This window comes from Dasypus novemcinctus, chromosome 5 (genome assembly GCF_030445035.2).
Source record: "Dasypus novemcinctus isolate mDasNov1 chromosome 5, mDasNov1.1.hap2, whole genome shotgun sequence".
In the NCBI taxonomy this organism is placed as follows: Eukaryota; Metazoa; Chordata; class Mammalia; order Cingulata; family Dasypodidae; genus Dasypus; species Dasypus novemcinctus.
The window spans coordinates 151,443,838-151,469,695 of NC_080677.1; the positions used below are offsets into that span (position 1 = coordinate 151,443,838).

General features: G+C 36.3%; 1 protein-coding gene across 10 annotated transcripts in view; it reads left to right on the plus strand.

The window, feature by feature from the left end:
* PARD3 (par-3 family cell polarity regulator) overlaps positions 1-25,858 on the plus strand; it is a 669,864-nt gene that overhangs the window by 373,854 nt on the left and 270,152 nt on the right. For all 10 annotated transcript variants that reach the window (XM_058297689.2, XM_071215434.1, XM_058297690.2 and 7 more), the window contains 5 exons: positions 5,060-5,151; positions 7,122-7,205; positions 19,402-19,527; positions 20,682-21,064; positions 24,974-25,113. In XM_058297689.2, coding sequence (XP_058153672.1) covers positions 5,060-5,151; positions 7,122-7,205; positions 19,402-19,527; positions 20,682-21,064; positions 24,974-25,113 — 825 coding nt within the window. The remainder of the gene's footprint in view (positions 1-5,059; positions 5,152-7,121; positions 7,206-19,401; positions 19,528-20,681; positions 21,065-24,973; positions 25,114-25,858) is intronic.

The window sequence follows — 25,858 nt, forward strand, 5'->3', positions numbered from 1 at the left end:
CTAAATACTGTATTTATGTTGCTGTTTCCTGATTACCAGTGACTGACATCTGTCAACTTGCCTTTATGGGATATGAATACTTTCACTTTTATGATAGTCACCTTTTCTTTCACTCATCCTCTCAATACTGTTACATCAAAAGTCTAAGTTGAATCAATAGCCAGCGCTTAATTGGCTGTGTAAGAATTGCTCAGTGCATACCCAAGTAGGTACTAGGCTTGGATTTCCTCTCTCATGCATTTTCTTTTGTTTTTCTTTGAGTTGATTGCTTTGATATTTAACAAATCTGCTTTCTTTTCTCTGTATTTATTTTTAGTTTTTCCTCACATGCAATATCAGGTCTGTCAAAATGTCTGTTACTTCGCAAATGTTGAAAAATATCAGAACCATCATTACTTTGCCTTTTCTCGTGAAGACTGATTTTGACCTCTCCATCCTTTCCTCCAGTCCGAACTGGGTTCTGCTTCCCTAGGCTGTCCTTTCACCCATATTCTGGGACTTCCCTTGAGTACCATCTAGTATTTGATTGAGTTTCCTGCACCCTACTCTTCCCTCTGTTTTGATATTACCTACTCATTTACTGGAGCACATCCAAAAATAGCTTTGTGAGGAAGGGTCCTTGGGAAGTGCAGCCCTTGCATGTCTGAAGAATTTTCTTTTTTTTTTCCCCCTCAAATTTCAAGCTTGATTTTTTTGTTTGTTTGGTTGAGTATATATTGAAAATTCATTTTCACCAATATAGAAAGCAATATTCTTCATCTAGTAGAATTTAATGTTACTGTTCAGAAAACAGTTATTGTAGAGCATTTGTTAATCTTCTTGGTTTCAGTTTGCTAGTTATTATTCAAATGTACCCATCCGCCAATGCCTAATTAAACTCTGTCGTTGGGAGACCATAGTTTACCTTTCTGTACGTCTTGAGAATAGAGGCATTGACCACCTTCTTCCTGACTGTGTGTACAGCAAACAGCCTCGGAAGATAGACTCACATCTCCTTCCACAGCAATGAGCAGGTATCCTTACTGTCCTGGATAAAAGATTTGAACTCTAGGCTCAGTGTTCCTCTGTATGTGCCGATGACCTCTGGCCCTGTTCACATCCCTGTGTGAGAAGTTTGCCTTGAGGAGCCAGCACAAAAAGGATGATCCATTGACTGCTGCTCTGTGTGTCCTTTGTCTCTGACCCGGGAGTCTTGTATCTTCTGAAACATCCATGAAACCATGGCACGCTGCCTTGTGTGCTTTCAAGTAGAGTGAAATCCCAGTCTCTTCATAGTTCTTGACATCTACTTTCTCTTGAATATTTCTTCAACCACTAACCCAGTTCTTTCCTCTATTTTATCAATTCACTTTTATGTATTCACTTCAGTTGTTTATTTTTCTCTTAATTTGCTTTCTCATCCCACAGACATTTTACAATGAAAGTATACAGCAAAGTGCGGTAAATTTTAGGTGGAAGGCAAGTTTCCAAAATGAAGATAATATATTTTATATTTAATTGAGTTGGCAATAGGTTTTACATTTAATTGTGTTGCTAGGCACAGAGTGTGAAGGATGATTATGAATTTTTTAAATGCTTCATATTTGCGTGTCATTAACCTAAAACATTTATTGAAGTGTGTTTTAGATATCATGTATTTATTTCTGTTTTCAAAAATAACAGGTAACATTTATTGGGCAATTATTGTGTGTTAGGTAGCATGTTGTGCATGAATTTTCTTGCTTATTCATTATAATATTCCTAAGAGGAAGATGTTTTTATTGTCCCGATTACATAGAAGGAGGGCTTAGAAGCATGCAAGTGTTATATAACTTGCCTTAGACTTTAAAATTAGCAAGTGGTAGAGTGGGTTTTCAAACCCATTTTTGTTTAACATTCTCATCTGAGCTCTTAACTACTACACTCTGCTATTAAATGAAGAGAAGGAGGAGAAAAAAATAAGTATATTAACTCGCCCAGAAAATTTTTAGTGCTGTCTAGTTTAGTAGTGAAGTCCTCAGATAATCATTTTGTGTATATATTAATGGAGCTTAGTTTACTCTGGTTATAAGGAATTCAGTGTCTTAACTCTTGCTAAACGCAACTATGTTCAATCACAGCTTAAATAGAAGTACCAGACAAGGGAATAACAGCAATATGGGAGCTGATATTTACACATCCAAAAGTTGGAAATTCTGAGCTGTGGTTTCCCACAGCAACTGCAGCGCAGCCCCAGGCTAGTGAACATTGCAGTCCAAACTGAGCACCATATGCAGTGACATGAAATAATATTCGACATGCTCTTGGGGGCCTGGTAATGGCTGCCGGAGGAACAATGAATGCGTAAATTATCAGTTTCTGTTTTATCACTGTAGGTTGGGGCATTTCATTTATGTCGCTGTTTGATAGCACAGCATAGGTGTTTCAACTGGTTATACATCTTGGTGGCATTTCAGTGGTACTTAAATTATTTATGAAGCCTGAAACAAAATGTCTTTCACTTGTAGGATTATTTTTATGCTTTACATCTGGTGTTTAAACAATCACGTTTGCTCTCCTCCCCACCCCGGCTCAATGGAAAAGCATCATTTTGGGAGTTCTTGTTTACATTCCAAATGCAGTTCTTCGGCAGGTTCAAGGCGCTGGTTAACCTTTGAAATGTATTATGTGTTGGTGCTTAAAAGAGATAGATGACTAAGAAGTGCAAATCAGAGCTTCTCAAAACTCAGGATCATCAATCTTCAAGCAGCCTGGCTTCATGCAGTGCACTGTCATCTCAGGACACAAGGAACATATCTACAAGCCACAGCTTCTTGTTTTGCATTCAGCTTCTTCTTTTGGTGGATTCTCAGAGGAAATGTCACTTGGGCATTAGCAACCTCTCTGCCTTACCTTAATATTTCTTCAATAATTTAATATATACCTGACACTACGTTTTGACACTATGACCCTTGCTTTTCATTTTGTTGATAGATGTCTCTGTTGATGGCATTTAAATCTCTACTAGGACTTTCTCAAACACTTGGTTAAAAATATAAAATTTTCTGTAGTGGTAAGCTCTCCCTCCTACTATGGTTTAATAAATTCACTTATAAAATCACTGTGATCACATTTATATAATGAAACGATAAAGCTAACAAATTGTACACATAAACTTCCTAGAAATAGATTAACCAAATTCTATATAGTTGCGTATGAAAACTTAATACCTCAGAAATTATTTGGAATGATTTTGCTTGAATTAGCAAAATAACAGAATATTTACAGACGAGCTGTCAGGTGCCAGATACTGTAGCTTCAAGGTGAAGAGTGCCTGGGCCTCCTGCTTCTTTTTAAAAATATTCAAATTTGGTAAGACCATTGACATGAGTCAGGCATGTTGATCTTTATTCAGATGATCTTGAAAAGCCAAACTCAGCATCAGTGAACTCCTTAGTGAAAAGATAGTGGCCGAAATTCTAAAGTCATGTCCTTGGGTGGTATTTTGTTTATTTTTGTGAATCATCACCTTGATTCCACCTGTGTGTTTTGGAGTCCCAGCATTGAAACATGATTTGTACAGAATATTGCCTTAGTAAAAGGGAGAATACAAGGGAGGAGGCTGCTTATGCTGCTGCTTTGGTTTTTTCCTCTGCTTGAACCTTCATGAAAGAAGTAAACAATTGGTACCTTATGGCTAAGAACGTAGTGCTTTCACAGCTACCTTTGATCTGTCCATTGGCTTATGTGAAATTTCGTAGCTGGAAGGATTTTAAGTCTGGGATGGTACCAAGTCCACGCTCATTTTGTTTTGTTTTGTTTTGTTTTTTTAGAGATTTATTTTTATTTATTCCCCCCTTCCCCCGGTTGTCTGCTCTCTGTGTCCATTTGTCGTGTGTTCTTCTGTATCTGCTCGCATTCTTGTCAGGCAACTCTGGGAATCTGTGTCTCTTTTTTGTTGTTGCATCATCTTGCTGCGTCAGCTCTCCATGTGTGCGGCACCACTCCTGGGCGGGTTGTGTTTTTTTTCGCATGGGGCAGCTCTCCTTGCAGGGTGCATTCCTGGTGTGTGAGGCACCCCTACGTAGGGGGCACCCCTGCGTGTTACAGCACTACTTGTGTGTGGCAGAGCTGCGTGTGGGCCAGCTCACCACATGGGCCATGAGGCCCTGGGTATCGAACCCTGGACCTTCCATATGGTAGATGGACACTCTATCAGTTGAACCACATCTGTTCTGTCTACTCTAATTTTTGACAAGCTGTGCTTGTAGGAACTGAAGCACTTACAAATATCACTTTGATGATGGTGGTAAGAGTGAAGATTTATTTATTTTATTATTATTATTATTTTTTAAGATTTATTTATTTATTTAATTCCCCTCCGGTTGTCTGTTCTCTGTGTCTATTTGCTGCATCTTGTTTCTTTGTCCGCTTCTGTGGGCAGCACCATTCCTGGGCAGGCGGCACTTTCTTTCACGCTGGGCGGCTCTCCTTATGGGTGCACTCCTTGCGCGTGGGGCTCCCCTACGTGGGGGACACCCCTGCGTGGCAAAGCACTCCTTGCGCGCATCAGCACTGTGCGTGGGCCAGCTTCACATGGGTCAAGGAGGCCCGGGGTTTGAACCGCGGATCTCCCATGTGGTAGACGGACGCCCTAACCACTGGGCCAAGTCCGTTTCCCAAGAGTGAAGATTTCTAATGGACTCAGCTGTTTCGATTCAAAACTATATGAGTAAAAATTTTTAAACATGCACCCCCAGTTTAAGATATTCTTATTTGTTTATCCTAAATTTTTCAATGTAAAAAAAAAGGATGCCATAAGAAAATTAATGTAAATGGAAGTTCTGATGCTTTGTTTCCTTATCACAGTGGTATCTTATTTAGCTCCTGGGATTTGCAAACTCAGAAGACTCTTGCTTGAAAATACAGCTTTTCACACATACATGCCCCTGTGCTTATTAAAGGTCACCTCCCTAGGGAGAAATACCTAGTTAACATTATCATAGTGTTTGTTAGACTCGGGTTTTATCCAGTTTCCTTTCACATGACAGAAATACACTTAACACAGAATGTCCTCTTCTTTGTGTTGTGTTGCCCCTAGGATGAGGATGGGACCGAAGAAGACAATAGCCGTGTCGAACCACTTGGACATGCTGACACTGGTCTGGAGAATATACCCAACTTTTCTCTGGAGTGAGTTCCTGAAGGTTTTAACTAATTTGTGAAACACATGTAGCATCACTGACAGCAGCAAGTATTCCAAAAGCATATGGCATGTGGAATGTTTGTGTTTAGTTAAAGACATGCCTTGCATTGGTTTGTTTGTCCAAAGAGCATCTTTCATCTATTGAGCTAATTATGTAATATAAGAAGTATAGCATGGAAATACACATGTACCTGTCCTGCATTACATGCTTCTAACAAATGCTATTGGATTATAATATGAAGGAGTATTTGATTTAAGATGTTTGTCATGTTAGCAGCACTGTGAACACTATAACTGTTTTCAGATGGCTTCATGTATGTCAGTATTTTGGTCATTTGTTTGTTCCTCAACTTTACTAAATCAAAAATAAATTGTAGATATACATACATTAACTAAAGTAGTTGGACCATGTATGTAGTAGTCCCCACATATATATATATATATATATATATATATATATTTTTTTTTTTTTTTTGAAGAAATAGACCTTTCAAGATATTTTATGAAAGATGTGTAGGTTATGGACCTTGAACCTTTAAGAGTAAAATGGCAAAGGCAAATTTTCCTATTTTATTGTAACTTTCTAATGATCTTAAATATTGGCATGTGAATATTTAAGATAATTGAGTATCTGCTGGTAGATTCTTCCCTCGCTATTTTAGAAGTGTGAGGCATTTTGGTTTTTTCTTTCACTTTCTGTGAAGTTGATGGCTTAGTTGTTAACATTTATATATCTCACTTGCTCTTCCAAGGAGTGCACTCCGAACTTTCTCAGGTTAGACAGGTTTTAGGATTACATTATATTTAGGTATACAGCAACCTACCACTCCCTTGAGAGTTTAAATTTAATATATGCTTATCTTTATTTATATTTAGTCTTTATATAGTATATAAGTAGGACATCTACAATACATAGGATAACCTCAAAGTGTTTTTTTAAATTTTTTTTTTATTTTTAAGAAATATGAATGAAGAATTGGCATTTCCCGCTATTTAAATAGTAACTATCTTGGTCAAATCTATTGGTCATCATTCATAGTTATCCGTGTTCCTCAAACTAGATATTTAATTGAAATACTCTAAGGACTGATTGTTAGATAAGTACTGCTTATCAGTCTACAAAGAATGCAAAATCCCATTTAAATGGTTTTGAAAATTTACAGTCTCCAATTTTCATTGAGTTCAGGTTTATTTTACCAGTAAAGATTAAGGAAGTGACTTGACAATTTATATAATGTTGTATCCCTTGGACAGTGCATTTAGTTATGTAATGGAAGTAACTTCATGACTTGGAAGTTCAATTGTCCTTTTATGAAAAGTATTTGATTTTTAGTAGATGCCCATTGGTTTTGAGAAGGGCGTTTCACCACCAGCACTCCAGTGCCCTTACAGTTGTTTAGGAAATGGTGACTATGAGTTGTCATGCTGTGGTAGGCAGTAAGGAGATCAACTCTGGACCATCACCTACAGGGGAGGACACTTTGACCTTGCTGGATTCCTGGCAGGATCAAATATGTGACATACGTAAGAGCACCTTAGAAATAATCAAGTGCTGTATAGCTGCAACATCTCTATTCAGTCAATCTTCAGAGTCCTTACAAGATACTGGGGATGGAAAATTTTCAGTCGAAGTCTATAGATTTGACTTGCAAAATGTGTATTACACAGCAGAGTAGGGCCCCAAAGGATTGGTTCTGAGTCCTTTTTAATGTAGTTATTTCTGATGATTGCTCTCCCTCCATGCATCAGACTAGTGCTCAGGTATGTAGCGTTTAATGTTGCCTTCATCACCATGCTTGTATTCCAGAATATGTATGTATATGCCTGTGTGCTCGGTGGGAGTTCGTTTTGTTCTCTTCTGTTGTTTACTGTACGTCTGTGTTGTTGTGGTTTTTTGTTTGGTTTTGGTTTGTTTACAGTACATGTTCATGCTCCCTCATTCATCATTGTCTCACAGTGAAATGGTAAAGCTCGTACAAGTCCCCAACGATGGAGGGCCTCTGGGAATCCATGTAGTGCCTTTCAGTGCTCGAGGCGGCAGGTAACGTATCCTGGAGGTTTTTAATTGAATCATAACCTGGAGTGTTTTATCTTCATTTATGCTCAGATTCAGAATAGTGTTGATTTAGCATATGCCTAATAGAAAACATTTTCATTTGGGGGCAACTTCTGCTTCATTCACGTGTATACATCATAATCACGGAAAGCACTTAAGCTGATGAGGAGACGGTTTGCAGGCACACTAAGTAACCATGCATTTAAATTATCCTAATAAGTTTATTGTTCAGCATATCCATGCAAACATCTAACTTTGCTGCAAAGTAACAAGAGACTTTAAGGTCAGGGCTCCAGCTGCATTTGAGAAGTGAAAGTGCTTAAAGCAATTTTGGGAAAAATTAGAATAAAACATATTTGGATAATTTAGGTAATGATTGATTTTAAATTCGTCTTTATGTTTCTTTAGTTCTTCACTTTTATAAGATAGTTTATGATAATGTTGGAAATTTAAGGAAAAAATTAGGCAGGCTATTGGTTTATCCCCTACCACATGGTTTGTGACTCCTTCTCTTTAATCTCCACATTAATTTTTTGTAGTTTGATAAGGCTGATTTCATTACTTTGTAAAACATATATCCCTAGAAACTTCCAATGCAACATGAATTTCTTTGATTCTACTGCATTTTTCCCTGTGAAAGGATTATTGTGTTTTTTATTTAATATATGTTCAAGTACTCTGAATTGATTTGCTGCTAAAGGTTGGTGGGCCACCGTGATGGACAAACTCAGTGTACTAGAATTCTCTAAGACCTTAAACCCCACCACATGTCACAAGTTTGAGCTCTTCTTATTTATTCACTTAGCGATTCCCTAGTGGAACATATTTATAAAATATTTGGTTTCATAACTTTGAAGTTTTAAAATTATTACTGCCTGTGTCTTATGGGTTGGCTTTAACAACAGGAATTTATTAGCTCACAATTTTGAGACTAGGAAAAGTTCAAAATCAAGACGTTGGCAAGACAAAACTTTGGCCCCAAAGACCACGGTGTTCTGGTGCTGCTGGCGATCTGTGAGTGCTTGGCTTTTCTGACATGTCAGTACACATGGGGATTTCCTCCCCTTTCTCTTCTGGGTTCCTGGTCCTTCTGGCTTCTTGCTTCTCCCTGTGGCTTTGTCTTCTTAAAGCTTCTGCAATAGGATTAAAATCCAAACTCATTCACTTGGCCACACCTTAACTAAAAGTAAGGTCTTCAAAAAGTCTTCTTCACATCGATTCATACCCATAGGAATGGATTAAGATTAAGAATATTTTGTTTTGTTTTCCTGTGGTACATAATTTAACGCCACAGCTTAGGGTTCCTCCTTATATATATATATTTTTTTTTTAGTATTTTAAAAAAATTATCCTTTTTTTAAAAGTTAATAGATCACAAAAAATGTTACATTAAAAAACATGAGGTTTCCATAGACCCCACTCCCCACCCCCCATCCCCATCAGTTTTTTAATTATATTCTTTTGAAGATACATAGGTCACAAAAAATGTTGCATTAAAAAAATATAAGAGGTTCCCATATACCCCCCCCCTCCACTCCTCCCACATCAAAAACCTCTTTCATCATTTGGGGCACATTCATTGCATTTGGTGAATACATTTTGGAGCATGCTGTACCACATGGATAATAGTTTACATTGTAGTTTACCCTCTCTCGCAATACATTCAGTGGGTTATGGCAGGATATATAATGTCCAGCATCTGTCCCTGCAATATCAGTTAGGACAACTCCAAGTCCCCAAAATGCCCCCACATTACATCTCTTCTTCCCTCTCCCTGCCCTAAGCAACAGCCATGGCCAATTTCTCCACAGCAGTGCTACAATTTCTTCCATTACTAGTCACAATAGTTCCGCAGTGGAATATCAGTAAGTCTACTCCAATCCATATTTTATCCCTCCACCCTGTGAATCCTGGGATGGTGATGTCCATTCACCTCCATATGGAGAGGGGGCTTAGATTCCACATGGATGATGGATGCAGTTCTCCTGCTTGCAGCTGTAGGCACTCTCAGTTCCCTGGTGTGGTGGTTGACCATCTTCACCTCCCTGCGAGCTGACCTGGGTAAGTCCAATGAACCAGAGGGTAGGAGTTGGAACTCTGCTGAGGCTCAGGGCTCAGCTGGCACGTGGACAGTCCAGAATCTCCGCCTTACTTTTTAACTTCCTTTATACTTGGAAAAGAACTGGAGGCTGGAAAGTACTTTAGACCAGAGACTGAGAATTTACAACAAAGTTTGAATTGTCACCAAGGAATTAAAGGCATCTATTATATTGTAAAAGACGGATGCAATGTCAATTACTGGTGTGTAATTCATTTATCTTTGTTTATTTTTATAAATAGGTATCTGAGTAGCTGTACTGTCTTCCTGCTATGTGTTAGTGACTGTAGTGAGTCCAGATTTCATCTCTTTGGTGAAACACATGCTTTATGTAGTGTCTTGAAGGAAAAACTTCTGATTTATTAAGAATTCTGCTGGAGTATGAGGCTTGAATGTTTGTGCTATATAGAAAGATGTGAAATTTACCTTGAATCTTTGAGTGGTGGTGAATTCTCAGAGTTCTCCTACTTTCACTTTTTTTCTTTCTTTTTTTAAAACTCTGGAGAAGCATTAAAGTTTTGTAAGATAATTTTCGATTCAATAAAATTAGTTGTTTTCAAAATGTCTGTTACCTTTACTTCCCTTAAAAGTGTAACTTTAAATGATCTCACAGTTTAAAAGAAATTTTTTTTATTCTTCTCAGAGTAGAATCAACGAAAAGAAGGTAGATGAATTATAACTTTCCAATCTTCATGTATTCTTTATCTGCCTATGAAACATAAATCTCCGCATGTGAGATTTAATTGTATATATACCACTTTGACTAGTATTTCTATTACAGGCATATTATTTTGTATCCTTTATTACATCTTTCCTACCTCAGTGTGAAAAGGATTAGGACAAAATAAATAGATGAAGAGCCTCAAACAAAGGGAGAATAATATAAGGTAGAAAAGTAAACATATTAGAACAATTAATTTAAAGGAAGGCATTTCAGAAGTTCCACCACAGTTGCTAGTTACTATGCCTTAAATTTTGTTGAACAGAAATCGTTCCTGTCCACAAGTAACCCTCTGCACAACCAGAGTTTGTTCTGTGGGTGAATTATTTTTAATCCTTGTTAATTTGCTATTCAATGAGGAAAATCTCATGCATCTTTCCTACCTAAGGAACAAAGTGATTTAAGAGAGACACATTCTTTATTAACCCTTTTAGTTATCGATTTTTATCCTGGGAAACTGAAACATTTTATTTTTATCCATTATCTGTGTTGCAGCTTAAGAGTTCTTGTGAACTCGGTGGTAATGGCTGTGGCTGTGCAGTTAGGTTAATAAAATTTCAGCCAAGTTAGGTTGACAATGGGAGAGAAGTAGTATGTGGGTTGCTTGGATCATAGATACCAATCTCCTGGAGTCCAGAGACGCTCACCTCACCAGTCCTCTTCAGAGATGCTTAAAAGTCCATTCTTCTCATTCAATAAGAAAACTTTCTAAGCATTTGCTGCATGATAATTCCTGTGTTAGGTGCTAGGGAACAAAGATGAAAGGACATGCTCTTTCTCCTGGAATCTGCAGTCTCTGTGTAATGAAAACGGAGAAATCACACAATTATAGTTATGTGGTAAGTGGTGATACGGTTATATAATAGGTGCTCTGTGAGCTGATGGAGGAAGGGAGCTGCTGAAAGTAGGTAACTGATGCTGGCTTGTTGGGGAAGATGATTTTAATTGTGATGACAGCTTATAAAGGGTCATCAAATCCACGGAGGATGCAGGGGCAAATTAAACAATGCAATATAGCAGAAAGGAAGTAATGAAGTGGAACTCATGAAGAAATTTCACATTCATCTAGTGGGAATATAAGAATACATACTCATGATATGTAAGTTAAAATTTCTACGAATAGCTTCCTTGTACAAGGTGCTTATCATAGTTAGGCATTATTAAATCTTGGTTTTGGAGATATAACTGATTGAACACGCCTAACTGAATATTTGTTTTTATGAAATTCACTGATATATGTGCCTATCCATTCTGATTTAGATGTTCAAAGTCAAAGAGTCTAAGAAACAATGCAAAATGGGAATTACATATTGCAGGGGGAAAAACAATGCAGAAAACAATCATATCAAATATTCAGGAAAGTAGTCATTTAAACATGGGATGTGACTGTTAGGGAAATTTTTAAAAATAGGTAATTATTGAGGTCTGATGTTTAATAAAGTTTATCTAAATAAGGATCCTGCCTCAAAAGGCTATTTTGTAAAGAGGTTGAATGTTTTTCCTTGATCACTGACAATTAGCACATGGTCGCCCATCCGCTAACTCCTGCCTAATAAAGGAGCACCTCTGATTCTAGAAATCTACTCTGATGCTTGAGAAAGACAGTATTAGCTTCCCCTTGGTTTTGTTTTTCCTCAGTCATCTTGTATTTATTAAGAAGAATGCTAACTGTTCCCCACCTGGAAAATTACATTGCAGTAAATTTTGACTTCATACCTATCATTGCATTTCTCCTTACTCAAATGTCAAACATGGCCTCCTTTTTTAAAAATCACAAATGCCACTTGTTTCGGGAAGGTTGCAAGAAATAACTGTGATTTCCTTTGGCACAAAAACCCTGGTGATTTTGTTGGTTTGTGTTTGTTTTAATAGTCCTCCAACCAGTCCCATAGGTGTTGCTCAGTAAAGCTTACTCTGCAAAGACACAAATGAACCCATGACTTTTTATATGAGTCATGGTATTACTACGTCAAAAGTAAAACAGTAATTACATATCCCGGCTTTTATAGCGCTTGAAGTTTTTTTCCCCCAAGACTTTTTAAATGATGTTGGAATGTAATTATGATGGAACGTTAAGTATTTCAAAAGCAAGATATAAAATTGTATACTGGAATAGGGGCTGGGCCTCTGAAATAAGATTTTCATATTTTATTCTAAGGGAGTTAAAGTCTAATTGAGAAATAAAAAGGTAACACAGCGTTGCAAAAGAACTTTATGCGCATATGCCGCAGGAGGAAGTAGTGACTATTGGATATTGGGATACTGTGGCAAACCCTATAGGAAACGATGAAACTCATCTCTTCTTTGAAGGAAATACAGCACTTAAGCTAAAGACTTTGTTCTGGAGAAACATTCTTTCCAGGAAGAGAAGTTGTGAATGGAAGATGCTACTTAAAAAATGTTCAGGACTTGGTGGGAAATAAAGAGTAAATTATTTGAAACAGAAACCACTGGACCATGGCCCTGGAGAGAGTGTTAGAAAGCACTTTAGAAAAGGCCTCAATCGCCTAGGAAGGGATTTGGGCTTCAACAGTGAATACTAGGGGGTGCTGTTGGAAGTTTTCAAGAAACAAGGCTGTGTTAATTTTGAAATTACTATTACTCTTCCACTTGGACTCCAGTCTAATGGATAATAAGTCTTCTGAATCTCTTCCGATATGGAAATGATTATGGCTAAAATATTTTAATCTTAATCATGTACAGTCTTTGCTCCTCTGGATCTTTTCTGTAATGGATGTTTACCATTTATACATCCATCTTTATTCTTAAATCCGTGGCACTTAAAAATCTCTCTCTTTTACAATACTCTGTCTTATGCAAATAGTAATTGTGTATGTGTGTGTTTACTTTATTATGCCAAGTATTTTTTAAGTCTGGTAACAGGCACCATTCTTGATGCTGGGTTAACCTGGGTCAGGGATTGACAAACTTTTTCTGTGAAGAGCCAGAAGTGAAATATCTTAGACGATGTGGTCCACCGGGTCTCTATGGCACCTACGCAATGCTGCCATTGTGTCACAAAAGTAACCATAGGCCATATTTAAACAAATGTTTGCATCTGCGTTCCAATAAAACTTTAGTTCCAGAAATAAGTGGCGGGTTGAAGTTGGCTCATGGGCAGTTTGCCAGCCCTGCCCTACAGAATCATGCAAACAAAGCTTCCTGCCAGCATGGGGCTTACATTTTAATATTTTTTGTATCTCAAACAACTTCATTCTGATTCCCATTCATATTATTTGGGGGGCAAGAGTCCACTACTTTTTCATTTCCATTTATTTCATTTCCATTATGTCTCAAGTTCTTTTACAGATATACCATCTTTTGATTTGTCTCAGTAATTTTAACTTGATCACAAACGACTTTTTTGACCACTTATCTTCAATTTACCATTCAAAGTGTCGGGTGAAGGGTCAACAGCCTTTGGAAAAAACTTCTGTGGTTATATTAAAGTCTCTCCACGAGTTTGTCCTCTAGACTTATTTGCTTACTAACAATACTGTCCATAAATGCTGCCATTAGAAAGCTGAAAAATCATACATCTAAGAGAATATTTCATAATGTTTAAGATTTTTGAGTTAAAATAAAAGTGACCTTATAGGGAAGTATGTATTCTGTGATCAGATTAATATAAAAACATATTGAAATAGAAATGTTTTTTTTTCTGCATCCTGGATGCATCTACTGAATAATTTCCTTCTCAAATAAAAACAGAGTTAACTTAATTTAATCTCCATGTTTGAAAGAGAGACATTCGTACTGTTTTTGCATGGTTTAAATAAGAATTTACATGTAAATCCTTAGGAAGGTACTTGGCCATGGCAGTTAATAAGAAAGATCAAACAGAAATTTGTTTTATCTTTGCTTATCTTCCCATTATATGCCTTACATTTCCCTCCTGTGTTTCTTGATAATTCTAGTTGTCTAGATAGGTTCTGTTTAGTCTACTCTTATGTCATGCATCTGACATGGGAATCTATCAAATTTGAGACTCCCAGTATCTATTAATTCTTATTTTGGTTGCAAGGATATGTTAATGCCAATTTTGAGCCAATTTGAACTTCTTGGAACTAGCCAGGTGTTAAGAAAAGCGTTAAGCTTTCATTATTCAGTTTAGTATAGAGTTTTAGAATTGAATACCATGTTTAAAAGAACACCTTTGTAGTTGAACTTTTGAGTATTCAATTTTAATTTAGTTTCTTTAGAAAAAAAGTTTTATTTACTAAATCAATAATCTTTTGTCTGAAAGTCCTCCAGGTGCCTTCTCAGCTGCAAACGGATTGGCTATATAAAAGATCATTACAAATGCATTTGTTTTAGCGAGGGAAGTTGTATTTACATTTAGATAAATCATGTTTCTTTAAATGTAGTAGTTGTGTGCCTGTCATTTCTGCTTTTTCTGAAGGAATTCTCTGTTTTCATTTTTTGGCCTACTTTTTCTCATCCATTAAAGATCAAAAAAAAAAAAGGTGTTATTTTTTTCATTTTAGAATTCCTTTACTTTTTCTTCTCTTGGCATCCTCTAAAACCCTAGTGTTTCTGAAGATTCAAATGTAGGTAATTGCCCTGCCCACTATGCAGATTCAGTGAGGTGAGATGTTCTGGGTGACAGCTTCCCTTTCTGCTCATTCATACTCTGCCTTCACTATGTTTGTGGTGTTTACACTGTCAGCTTTTATTAAGATGAATTATGATCATTTCCATACAGCTGGGTGGCAGTTGTGGGAGTTTACATTATCAAAGCAAAACTCAGAGTAACTCAGCCAATTTAGATGTCAATAAAACATTTGTTACTTATTTTCAGTTATATCATTGGTTGTAATTTATATTTAGAATTGAAAATGTTAACATGTGTGACTGAGTTTGTTTTAATTAAGTGCATAATTAGGCTAATGAACCTTGTAAAAATGTAGTGGTGCAATCCTTAATATAATCTAAGCAGTTAAATTTCTAATTATGCATCCAGGATCATGCACAAAGATGCAGCATCCCAATGACTTGCTTTTTGTGACTGCATTCTTCTGTTTTGCTTTTGGGACTCTGTTCATAACTATGAGGAAACTCTTTGAAGGGGTACACATGTATTTGTGTGTTTTGTGTTTCATGAAAAACGATGCAGAAGTGAGATTTGCACACAATAGACATAGTATACTTGTTCCAATTTTGGAAATAGTGAAGACGTGTAGCTTAGGGGATGTTTCAGATTCAGCAGAAAAAAAAAAACATTTGCTTAAAAAGAATATTGACATAAGGTCTTCTATGTAGCTTATAAAAGAGTCAGAGGGTTTTTTTTCCTTCCCTAAACCCTATAGTCATAGCTGTCTAAATCCCCAGCACCATTAATCAATCCTGCATGTCTTTTCCCATACCTGCCAGCAGAGTCAGGCAAGAGCTCATAGGTTCTGCGCCTGGACCATTTTTCCAGTGATCTCTCCCCAGTTTGTCCTTTCTCTCTCCTCTCCCTTTTTATATTTGGCAGTGTGGTTTCTTCTTCCCGGAATATGGTTGCCCCTAATGAGGATTCTGGTACTAACAGCTAAGAAGAAAAACTTTCCTTTATAGCAGCACACTGACTTACCCAAGGGTTCTGAACTTTATTACCATCCATTATTTTCTTAAATAAAGGAGTTATAAAAACTGCAACACCGTAGGTAGTAGTAGATGCTTTGTTATTTCAGAATTTGAGCTAGAATTTCAAATTCTAGTTGCTGGCTGAATTTGCTTTTAATTATATTATTTGTGATACCTTTAAATTGGAAAATCGGAGGCATAGAAATATCTGCTCGCACACACGCAATTTTCAGGAAGACACGCGTGCTGTTATTACCACTGTCTGTTGATTTCCCTTCAGAGGGTGCTTTTCATTCCCAGTCTCGCTGTTAGCAGTTCAATTTTCTTGTGAAGCTTTTTGATAGTTCATTCCCATCCCTTTTGTAATCATTTTCACCTAGTGGAGCAGATGAACTAATTTTGCAGATTGTACTACTTTACTTTTAAATTAATCCATTCTTTTTGAGAGAATGATTCTAATAGTGTGGTCAAGTGCTTGGAAATCAGCAGGCTGCTGACTCCGCCGTAATTCAGCTTCCTTGATTCCCTGCTCGCTTGCGGTGTCACTCAGGTGCTGGGCTGCCTCCTGCTCCCCCCCCACCCCCCCATCACCTCATCAGCCCTCCAGTCTCTAGTGCTGAGAAAAAGTCTTCTGAGACTTTTGTGGGTATTTTAACAATGGATGCTATAGCCTTGGTGAATAAGCTGCCATTATATGTCACGCAAATCTGATCGTGTGTGCATTTGTAATTCGTAACATTTTTACCGTAGGTTAGAAACACTGATGCACTTGGCCTTATGTGTGCACTTATTCAGAAAGACAAGCTATTCAATCAATGAAACGTCATGCTTTTTTACTTTGGATTATTGTTCTAGAACAGGGGTTCTTAACCTTTTTTTGTTCCACGGACCCCTTTGCCAGTCAGGTGAAAACCGCAGGCCCCTTACTAAGTCCATACTCTACTCTGTATTATTTAATAAATGTATCACACACACACCAGTATGCCCCCACAAGAATAATATTTTTTTGAATCAGTTCAAGCTCACAGACCCCTTGTTCAGAATCCCCCTAGAATGATTACCAGCAAAAAAGTAGATTTTAAAAAAGAAAAATAATTATGGCAGTGGATTTAAATCCATCCATTGACCTATTCATTTGAAAATTGTTCATGTCACTAAACTAAAAATATAGATTTCTGAGTTATGCTATTTTAAATTGTCATAAATCCTGAAAGAACCTATTGGAGATATCCTAATAAATTTAAAGTAATTATCTGGGCTAATTAACTGCTAACTCATTTCTGTTAAACATAGGCTCTATATTTGTCTATGAAAACGTTCCATGAGGATTTTAGAATACACACGTTTCAGAGAACATGAAAACATGATTAGTCATTTTAAAGTGCAAAAATGTCACAACCATAAAATTGAGAAACTGATGATTTCACCAACTAAAAACTATGTATTTAACTGAAGCGACTCTTGGTAGGGCATAGTTTTACTACAAGGATTGAATGCATATACTTTAAACAGGTATTCTAGGTCCTGTAAAGGCAGCTTTTAGCAACATGTGTGTTATGTGTAATTACTTTGTGAGTATCTGTAGGTGATGGAGGCACCTTTCCTGCCAAATTGTCCTTTTATGTGGCTGCTTGTGAGGGTGAACTGCCCCGAACTTTCCTCCCAAGTTTAGTGTTATCAATAACAGTGATTTGTTGTTTGAATTCCAAAATTAATATTTCCCATTCAGCAGATCCTTGATATATCTTAATTTCTTTCATTCCTTTGATGGAACACTTTCTTCAGTTGCAGATAGAAATAAACTTAATAGAGAAGCCTAGGGCGATAGGTTATGGGGGTGATGACACTTTAATAATAATTTAACAATTGGTGTAGCACACTGTGGAATGTCATCCTTCTAAATGTGGACTGAGACAGTTATGTTGCTCTTGCAACCAGATCAGTGCACTTTATTCTTACCTGTGAGCTAAGAAAATACTTACATTTGCTTAACTCTTACATATCATAGTAAATAACTAAAAATTACCTGCACACTATTTTTTTATCAGTCACTGACATTTTTAGATTCCTTCACTAGGAGCTGCTAATCCTCAATTGGTAAAATTACAAGACAATTTAAATATTACCTCCTGTTAGTTTTCATTCAAGGTGGTATGCCTGACCCTAGTAAAACACAATGTTTCTTTGCTATATTTAATAACCAAAATTAGATTGAAGGTATTAATCAATGGCTATAAATATTCATGGCACAAACTGCAAAATAACAAGTGAAACAGTTGCTTCAATTTAATCCAGTTCAGTTGTAAATCTGGTATATATTGATATCTTAGTTGGAAAAAAAAAGGACCTCTCTCTAAAATCATTGTATTCATTTTGCAATAAGTTTATTAGAAATATGAGACTCATTTGCCTCAGCTAAAATCAATCATGCATTTAAGCAGTTGTCATTTATCAAGACCATACCTCTGAGCTAAGTGCTGAGCACGTACTGCTGAATCCTATCCTCTCTGTCTTCTGGAAGTTACAATACTGTAGTAGAGATAAAGCATGCATTTAAGTCAATGTAACGGGAGATAAATGACCATAGAGTAGCTACAAGAATTACTGTAAGAGTTTAGAAGAGAAAAGTTATTGTTTGAATATATTTCTACTGAAACATGTACATAGGGTGCTGCAAGTTATTATTCTTTTGGGAAACATATACTGACTATTGGAAATTATGGTGTCTTCAACTTAAATTTATTCAGTCTTTTAAATTTTAGTATCTCCATGGGCATATTTTATTTGTCTCATTAACTATTAGGAATTATGGAAGAAAAGGCAAGCCTTGGAAATGCTTAAACCATATTCACATAAATATTTTAACATGATCATGATACAGTATTTATGCTAACCATCAAGTAAATCATAGCAATCAGAACTAGGTAAAGTCTGGTATTCCTTAAACTGTGATCACGTCAAGTGTTTACTGATTGTCCCCAAGGTATATAGAATATCCTGTCAGTTTAGAAGCTACTGTTTGAGACTAAGTACATTAGTAACTTTTACTTTTGATTTTCTCCATGTTCATCTCTAAGAATTCATTCAAACTTATCTTTTAATATGAAGTTTAAGTATTAATATTGAAGAGAAAGAGAAACGCTGACCTGCTTTCTTTGAACCTGTGTTTGATTTTCTTTTATTTTCCACAAATGGAAGTACTGGTAACAAATTACTTACTTTGGAGAGACCCTAACATGTTTTGAAACTCAGAATATTAGAAGCCCTGAATTTCAAATGCTGAGCAAAGAATCTCTTCTATTTCTGAGATCTTTCCTGTTATCCTTCTCAAACTCACAGTACGCTAAGGCCAGCCTTCCCTGGTTACCTTTACTTTCACAGAAAGAGGGCTTGCCATCTCAGCAGTGTGCCAGCTGGCTTAAAACATAAAACTGCCAGTCACTCATCAATCCATGCTCATCCCATGCTCCATCCTGCAATATCCATTGACCCATCAGGCCAGCTCTGTTTGAAGCATTTTTATGCATAGAGAGAGGTATCTCGGTTTTTCAGAAGCGTAATTCCAATGAGCCAGAAAATGATTTCTTAATTTTTATTGAAAGGATCCATTTCTACATATTGTTTAGACTGGCATGATTTTTGTCTTGGTGTTATTTAAAAATGTATGAATGGTGATTTAATGCCCCTCCTTGTAAGTAAGTCTTTGTAAATACAATACCGGCCTTAAAAGCAGTAGGACGTTGTGCACCATGGAAATATGACATGTGTAATCATTTGCATTCTTAATGTTCCAGAACCCTGGGGTTATTAGTAAAACGATTGGAGAAAGGTGGTAAAGCTGAACAAGAAAACCTTTTTCATGAGAATGATTGCATTGTCAGGATTAATAATGGCGACCTGCGAAATAGAAGATTTGAACAGTAAGTGTGAGCTGGGGCGCGGCTGCTTGTTCGTGCTTTAGGCGTGACTAAGTGCAGTCAGTTGAAATGCTTTGAGCAACATGTCTGGGATCTCTGTCTTATAGCGGAGAGGAGTATTTTCTGCCATTATCTACCTTTTAAAACTTTAATCAAACTCAAGGTAATTACTACCATTAGGCTATATTTCAAAATGCCCTCTGAGTGATACCGCTCTTTTTAACTTATTACGGGCTCAATTTAGGCTGGACAGTTTTGCTCCTGCTTCTTCACCTCTTTGGAAAATTGACCAGCATGCTAGTTTCTATTCTACTTTAACTCACATTTTCAACTTGGGTGCCCATAATATTGATCAGTACACACAGACCAGCAGACCTGTCAAACCGTGCTATTGGGACACACTCAGATTTTCTCTTTAGTGGTGCAACCCTCAGTCAGTTAAAAACAAAAAGGCCAGCAGTTCCTAGGAAACAAGGCAAAGAGTGAGGAGGAATTGTGACAACTCAGAGAAACACTCAAGTGTGGGACCAGCCTGCGTTGTTGGGGTAGTGCTGAGGCCGTAGGCCACCACTGGGGTGTGCTGAATTGTTCAGACAGGCTGCGTTCTTGAGATTTTTGCATGAACAAACTTGAATTCCTTTTGCTGATAGATAATAGTTACACGATTTTCTGTAACTTTCTATAGTTTTATACTTTTCTGAAGTATATTTACAAGGGGATTTGGTTCTTTGAGAACTCAAATGGTTCACCTGTAAGGAATATTTCCTGTAAGGAAATACTACATAATTTTAAAAAGTTATATTGGATAATGTGGTAGAGAAAAGATGGTATTTAGTTCCTTTTAATACAGAAATTATAATAACTGTTCAATAGTGTGCTTAAAACTTTTAAGATTTATAGTTGAGAGCACAGTATTTTATCTGTAACTAAATTATTTGCCATTTTTATTTAGAGAATGAGAAATTTACATTTGGAGAAACAGCTTATGCTTGCCGATATGCTAACTTGAATGACAAAGGGATTCTGAGTAGTTTGTTCTTCAATCTCAACCAAGTGTCAGTTCTTTTTGCTTAATTAGTATCCTTAATTAAGCTCATAATATCGTCTAGTCTGCCATTCTTAATCTGTGCTAATTTCCCCCTCTTTCTAAAACCCAGAGCACAACATATGTTTCGCCAAGCCATGCGGACACCCGTCATTTGGTTTCATGTGGTTCCTGCAGCAAATAAAGAGCAGTATGAACAACTATCCCAAAGCGAGAAGAACAGCTACTCTTCAAGCCACTTCTGCCCTGACAGCCAGTATGTGGAGAACAGGAAAGTACCCAGCGCAGGACTCCACCCCCTGCAGAGGGCACCCAGACTGAGCAATGCTCCCGAGCAGACGGACTCGCACCCACGGCTACCTCATGGAGCGAACCCCTCTGGAAAACCGCCCTCCGCGCTGGCTCCAGCACCACCAAGTGTTTTTAATACGACTGTGATCAGTGGTTATAATACCAAAAAAATAGGCAAGAGGCTTAATATCCAGCTCAAGAAAGGTATAACCTCTCTTGGTTTTATGGAACTTATTTTAAAAGGCACCCACCTTACCCCAAACACCCCATAGTTTACTCCATTATTATGTGAAAAAATCGATATAAAAATTTGATATAACATTGACACAAAACATGCTGTATGCTTTATAACATATTGCGAAATTGTAGTTTTCTATTTTTCCAATTCATTTTTCTGTATGGAAATTCAGATGTAAAAGCTCAGAGGCTAGGACTCTTAAAAAAAAGTTTATGCCAGAAAAGTGGCAACTTCTGCTGCTGTAAAATTTTTGTTAATGAGGGAAAATACTTTTCAGAATGTCACCAACAAACCCAAAGCATGCAGCAAGGATTTGACTGTTTTGGGTGGCCCACTTGCCATCCAAATAGCCTCCAGAGAGGTCTTTGGGTGTCTCCCATTTCAACTCTGTGGTTCTGATGATGGCAGGTGACTGAGGTGCTTGAAGTGGTCAGGGGTCCTGATAGAATGCTGAGGTCAGTCTCCTTGTCTCCCACTTTCCAGAATACTATGTGGCTTCCCTTTTTTAAGGTGACATGGGGAATTGTAATGGGGATTGCTAATTCTAAATTACATGCACCTCAGATCAATTTGTAAGCATTTATTTAAGTCCCGCCCCCCACCTTGAACCCTTATGTGCAGGAAGCCTGCTTTCCAGTGGGGCCACCAAACCAGAGCAGGCTCTGTACTTGATGACTTTCTGCTTTCCAAACCAGTGCTCCCTTCTTGGCACTGAGATACACTTTTGCTGTTTAATCTTCCATTTTTAGCTGACTATTTTGGTAGCCAGCACTTTTTAATGACAGTTTTCTCTTTTTATGATATCTTTCTTTTTTTATGAACTCACTCAGCTCCCAGGGTTGGCAGGAAATGAGTCCAGGAGAGGTTGGGTAACTTCCTTAAGGCACAGAGCTGCTGGCTGCGGATCCTTACTAGAATGTTTTCCTTATCCTCACATTCAGACCATACTTCTTTCTATTTAGGGTAGAGTTTACAAGGCTGGAAACTCTGGGGCTGCCATTTCCTTTCTAAATCACATTCTTTCATTGAACTTTATGTGAACCACAAATTCCTTACTTCTGGTTACTAGATTTTAAACTCCAAACACTTGCTTGACCTGAGCTGGCGTTGACAGCTTGCCTCCATTTTGGATACCCTTAAGCCAGAGGCATGGTAGCATAAGCTCGCTTTTAGTTCTTTCTGTTCCTGAATGAGGAAAATATCAGGCTCCATTTCTTCCTTTTTCTCTGCTAATTTTTAAGCAAAAACACCCCACAACTATGACTACAGTTGTATGAAAACTAAAATTATGCTTGGTATTATCAAGGAAGGTGAAATATTTGACGTGACCATTGTTAAATATTGGTTTATATATATCTTTGTCCTTTTATACAGATACAGCTATATTCATTTACTTAATTACAGGTTTTTTATACAATTATTATATTTAACAAATTATGACATGATAGGAACTTTTTTTAATGGAGTGAAATTTTATTTGCCTTTAAAAGAATCATTCTTGTGAATTCCTTTTATAGAAAGTGTTTTATAGCATTTAAAAAAAGATTATAGTTTATACTATCTAACTTAGAAAGGATGTGTTCAATCAATATAAGGAAATTAAAACCACTGGTTTTCTTTTAAACATTTTTCTGATCTTGGGTAATCTCAATGATATAGAGCCCCATATAACTATCTTGATCTTAATTTAATAACTGTGAAAATGTATGACAAAAGGAGCAATCTGGATGTACATGCTGCCAATACTTAAAGTAGTTAATACTTAAAATAGTCTATATTGAAAAATAAATTATGTTTACTCTAAATTTGAGGGCAGAAGATTAATGATTCCTTTGCTTAGTACAAAATACACATTTTAATAATAGTGATTTTTATAAAACTAGCAGAACATTTTATTAATTACTGTCATTGGAATATTTAGTGAAGTACAGTATTAAAAACATGGGGGGAGCAGGTGTAGCTCAGTGGTTGAGCACCTACCTCCCACATACGTGGTGTCTATGTGTTCAAGTTTAAATTCAGCCTAAAGTGAACTGATGTGCTTTGAGCAATAGCACTTCTTTAAAAACAGAAGATAATTCCAAGTGCTAAAAAGGGAAAGCTTTCATTATAATGATTCTTTGTCATAATTTTGAATTATGTCATATAACATGACAAAAAAAATCGCCTCTATGTGCTTGCTTCCATAATTATGATTTCTTAATATTTATTGCCATTTTCCCATTCTCAAATACCCTGCTCTTTTGTAGTGAAATTAGCTTTTTAATAAAGTCAGAGGAGAAGGTCAGTAATCTGTTTCAGTCAGTGCAAAATGTTTTGTTGGCTTTGCTAAATGAAAATTGATATCTATTTATCTTTCTTTTAAAGGTCATTGTCTGAACTTTTAGCTTACAGATTTAGGGGTTATTGCTGATATTTTAATAGCATTGAAGTTCATATAACAGTCTTTGTAGTTCATACAAATTAATATTGCAAGAGGAGATTAATTTTGAATTCTTTCTTAATAAATGTTATTGCAAATCATTAGAGTTCCATGAAAGCACAGAGACATATGGAAAAGTCCCAGCAGAATAATTAGGAAAATTTCATATAGACAGTATGCCATTCTTCAGTTTAGAAGACTGGAAAAATTAACAGTTCAGACATATTAATGTCACTTCAGATGAAGTAAATGAATGACGATATTTATAGTAGATTTAGTTTCAGATATAATTATTGAGTGTTTTTTTTCATTTCTGCTTTATACTTCATCTTTAATTCAACATTTTGACTTATATTTGCCCATATTTGTTTGTTTACTTATAGACTTATACTTTGTTTATAGTTTTATACTGTGGTACAGCATCAAATTAATGTGCTATTCTCTAGATTTTTTACTTTTACAGCTCTCTTTATCCTTGAATGAGGCAGGATTCACTCTAAGTATCATTTTAACTGAAAAGGAAAGTGGTATCTTAAGAAGTAACTTTTTTAAAACCTTGGATTGAAATTAATCTTTATTAGAGGTGTTATAAAAATTCTGTGACTCATGAGGAATTTGTCATTATCTCCACATTTTATCTTGGCACATTTTGGCCTATTGCTTGTTGGTTCTAGTGACATATAACCCTTCTTTCTACGCTGTGTTGAGGTTATAAGACAGCCTGTCAAGAAGGCTCCCAGAGAAACTAGCATTTAAATTATAAAAATCAGCAGAGTAATTTATAAATTCCTTATTAATTTCAGTGCCTTTAAACATAATATAATGATCCTCAGCATAGTGGGCATAAATTGAGATAGATACTTACACCAAGAAATTTGCTTATTTTTTCCCACAGAATTAAGAGAGAAGTAGGCAAAGATTATACAAATCAGTCCAGATCAGTAAATTGCTATGCATTATTATAGTTTAGGATGTTTTCATTATTTTTGTCTAGAAGAGTTTCTCTTTTCACTGTTTTTTTTCTTGTCTCTCCTTCCTTCCACCTCCTACCCTACAAATCTGGATACCATTATTGCAGAATAAAACTTGTATTTTGAGGAAGGGTCTTAACAGAAGTTGTTTTCCTCATGTGGAGAAATCAGGTTCATTCTTCTATCTAAAGACTGTCTCAAAACTTATAATCGGCATATTTGCATATTAACTTTCATCTCTTTGAGATGATTGGGATTAATGATTTTGATAGCTAAATCATTTGTGACTTTCATAATTTAGCGTATTTTCAAAAATCTGTTATAATCTTTTGAAATACTGCAAGAAATGAAGGCCATTGTGAGAGTTAACGAATGATTTCAAGTTGAAGTAAAGAGATAAAATCAAATCTTCTAAATATGGTACACCGGTAAAATTCAAGTTGTCTTCTTTTATTTATATGATGTTTCTGTTGCGTATTCAGGTACAGAAGGTTTGGGATTTAGCATCACTTCCCGAGATGTAACAATAGGTGGTTCAGCTCCAATTTATGTGAAAAACATTCTCCCAAGAGGGGCTGCCATTCAGGATGGCAGGCTTAAGGCTGGAGATAGACTCATTGAGGTGAGTAATTTCTCTAAGTAAGAAGTTCCATGATCGTTGAAAAGTTCCATTTTTAGGAATCACCTTTTCATATTTTTATAAATTATGAAATAAATTATATATTTCAACCAAAGTAGGCATCACTGAACATTGTTTCAATGTTTTAGTTTTATAGTTTTTCCTTGTACTTTGATAGGGAATAATCTTTCCATTTACTTTACTCATTCATTTTTTGTTAGAGCATTTTGTTTTTCAGATAACATTTTGTCGTTAAATAAGTACAATGTCTATTATGTTTTACTTCTAGATGACTTTAAATTTATGTCTGGCAATATAAAATTATTATCGACTTTGTAATGAGAATAGGCACAAATGAAGTAAATGACAAATGTGTATCTTGAGAGAAAAAAGGAAATTATGAAATGGCCTTGAGAATGAGCTGAGATGTAGAGTCAAAAGTCAGAAAAAGAACAAAGAAATTGTTTTTCAAAATTTCCTTTTGGTAACTCATGAGTTTCTGTGCATTGCTCTGAGTGTATCTTTTATTTGCGTAAACATACCCAATTTCTGTTTGGGTGAATGTTTTTGCATACAGAAAGAAGAGATTAAGAAAAAGTATACTTCTTTAGTCCTCCTTCCCTGCTTAGTGTGTTCCTCAGAATATTGTCTATAATCTCATCAGCAGTTGATGAGAACTCAAATACCAGTGTAAAATACATATTTTTCTTTTGTTTGTAGTTTTGTAAGTAGTTTTGAACTCTATGGA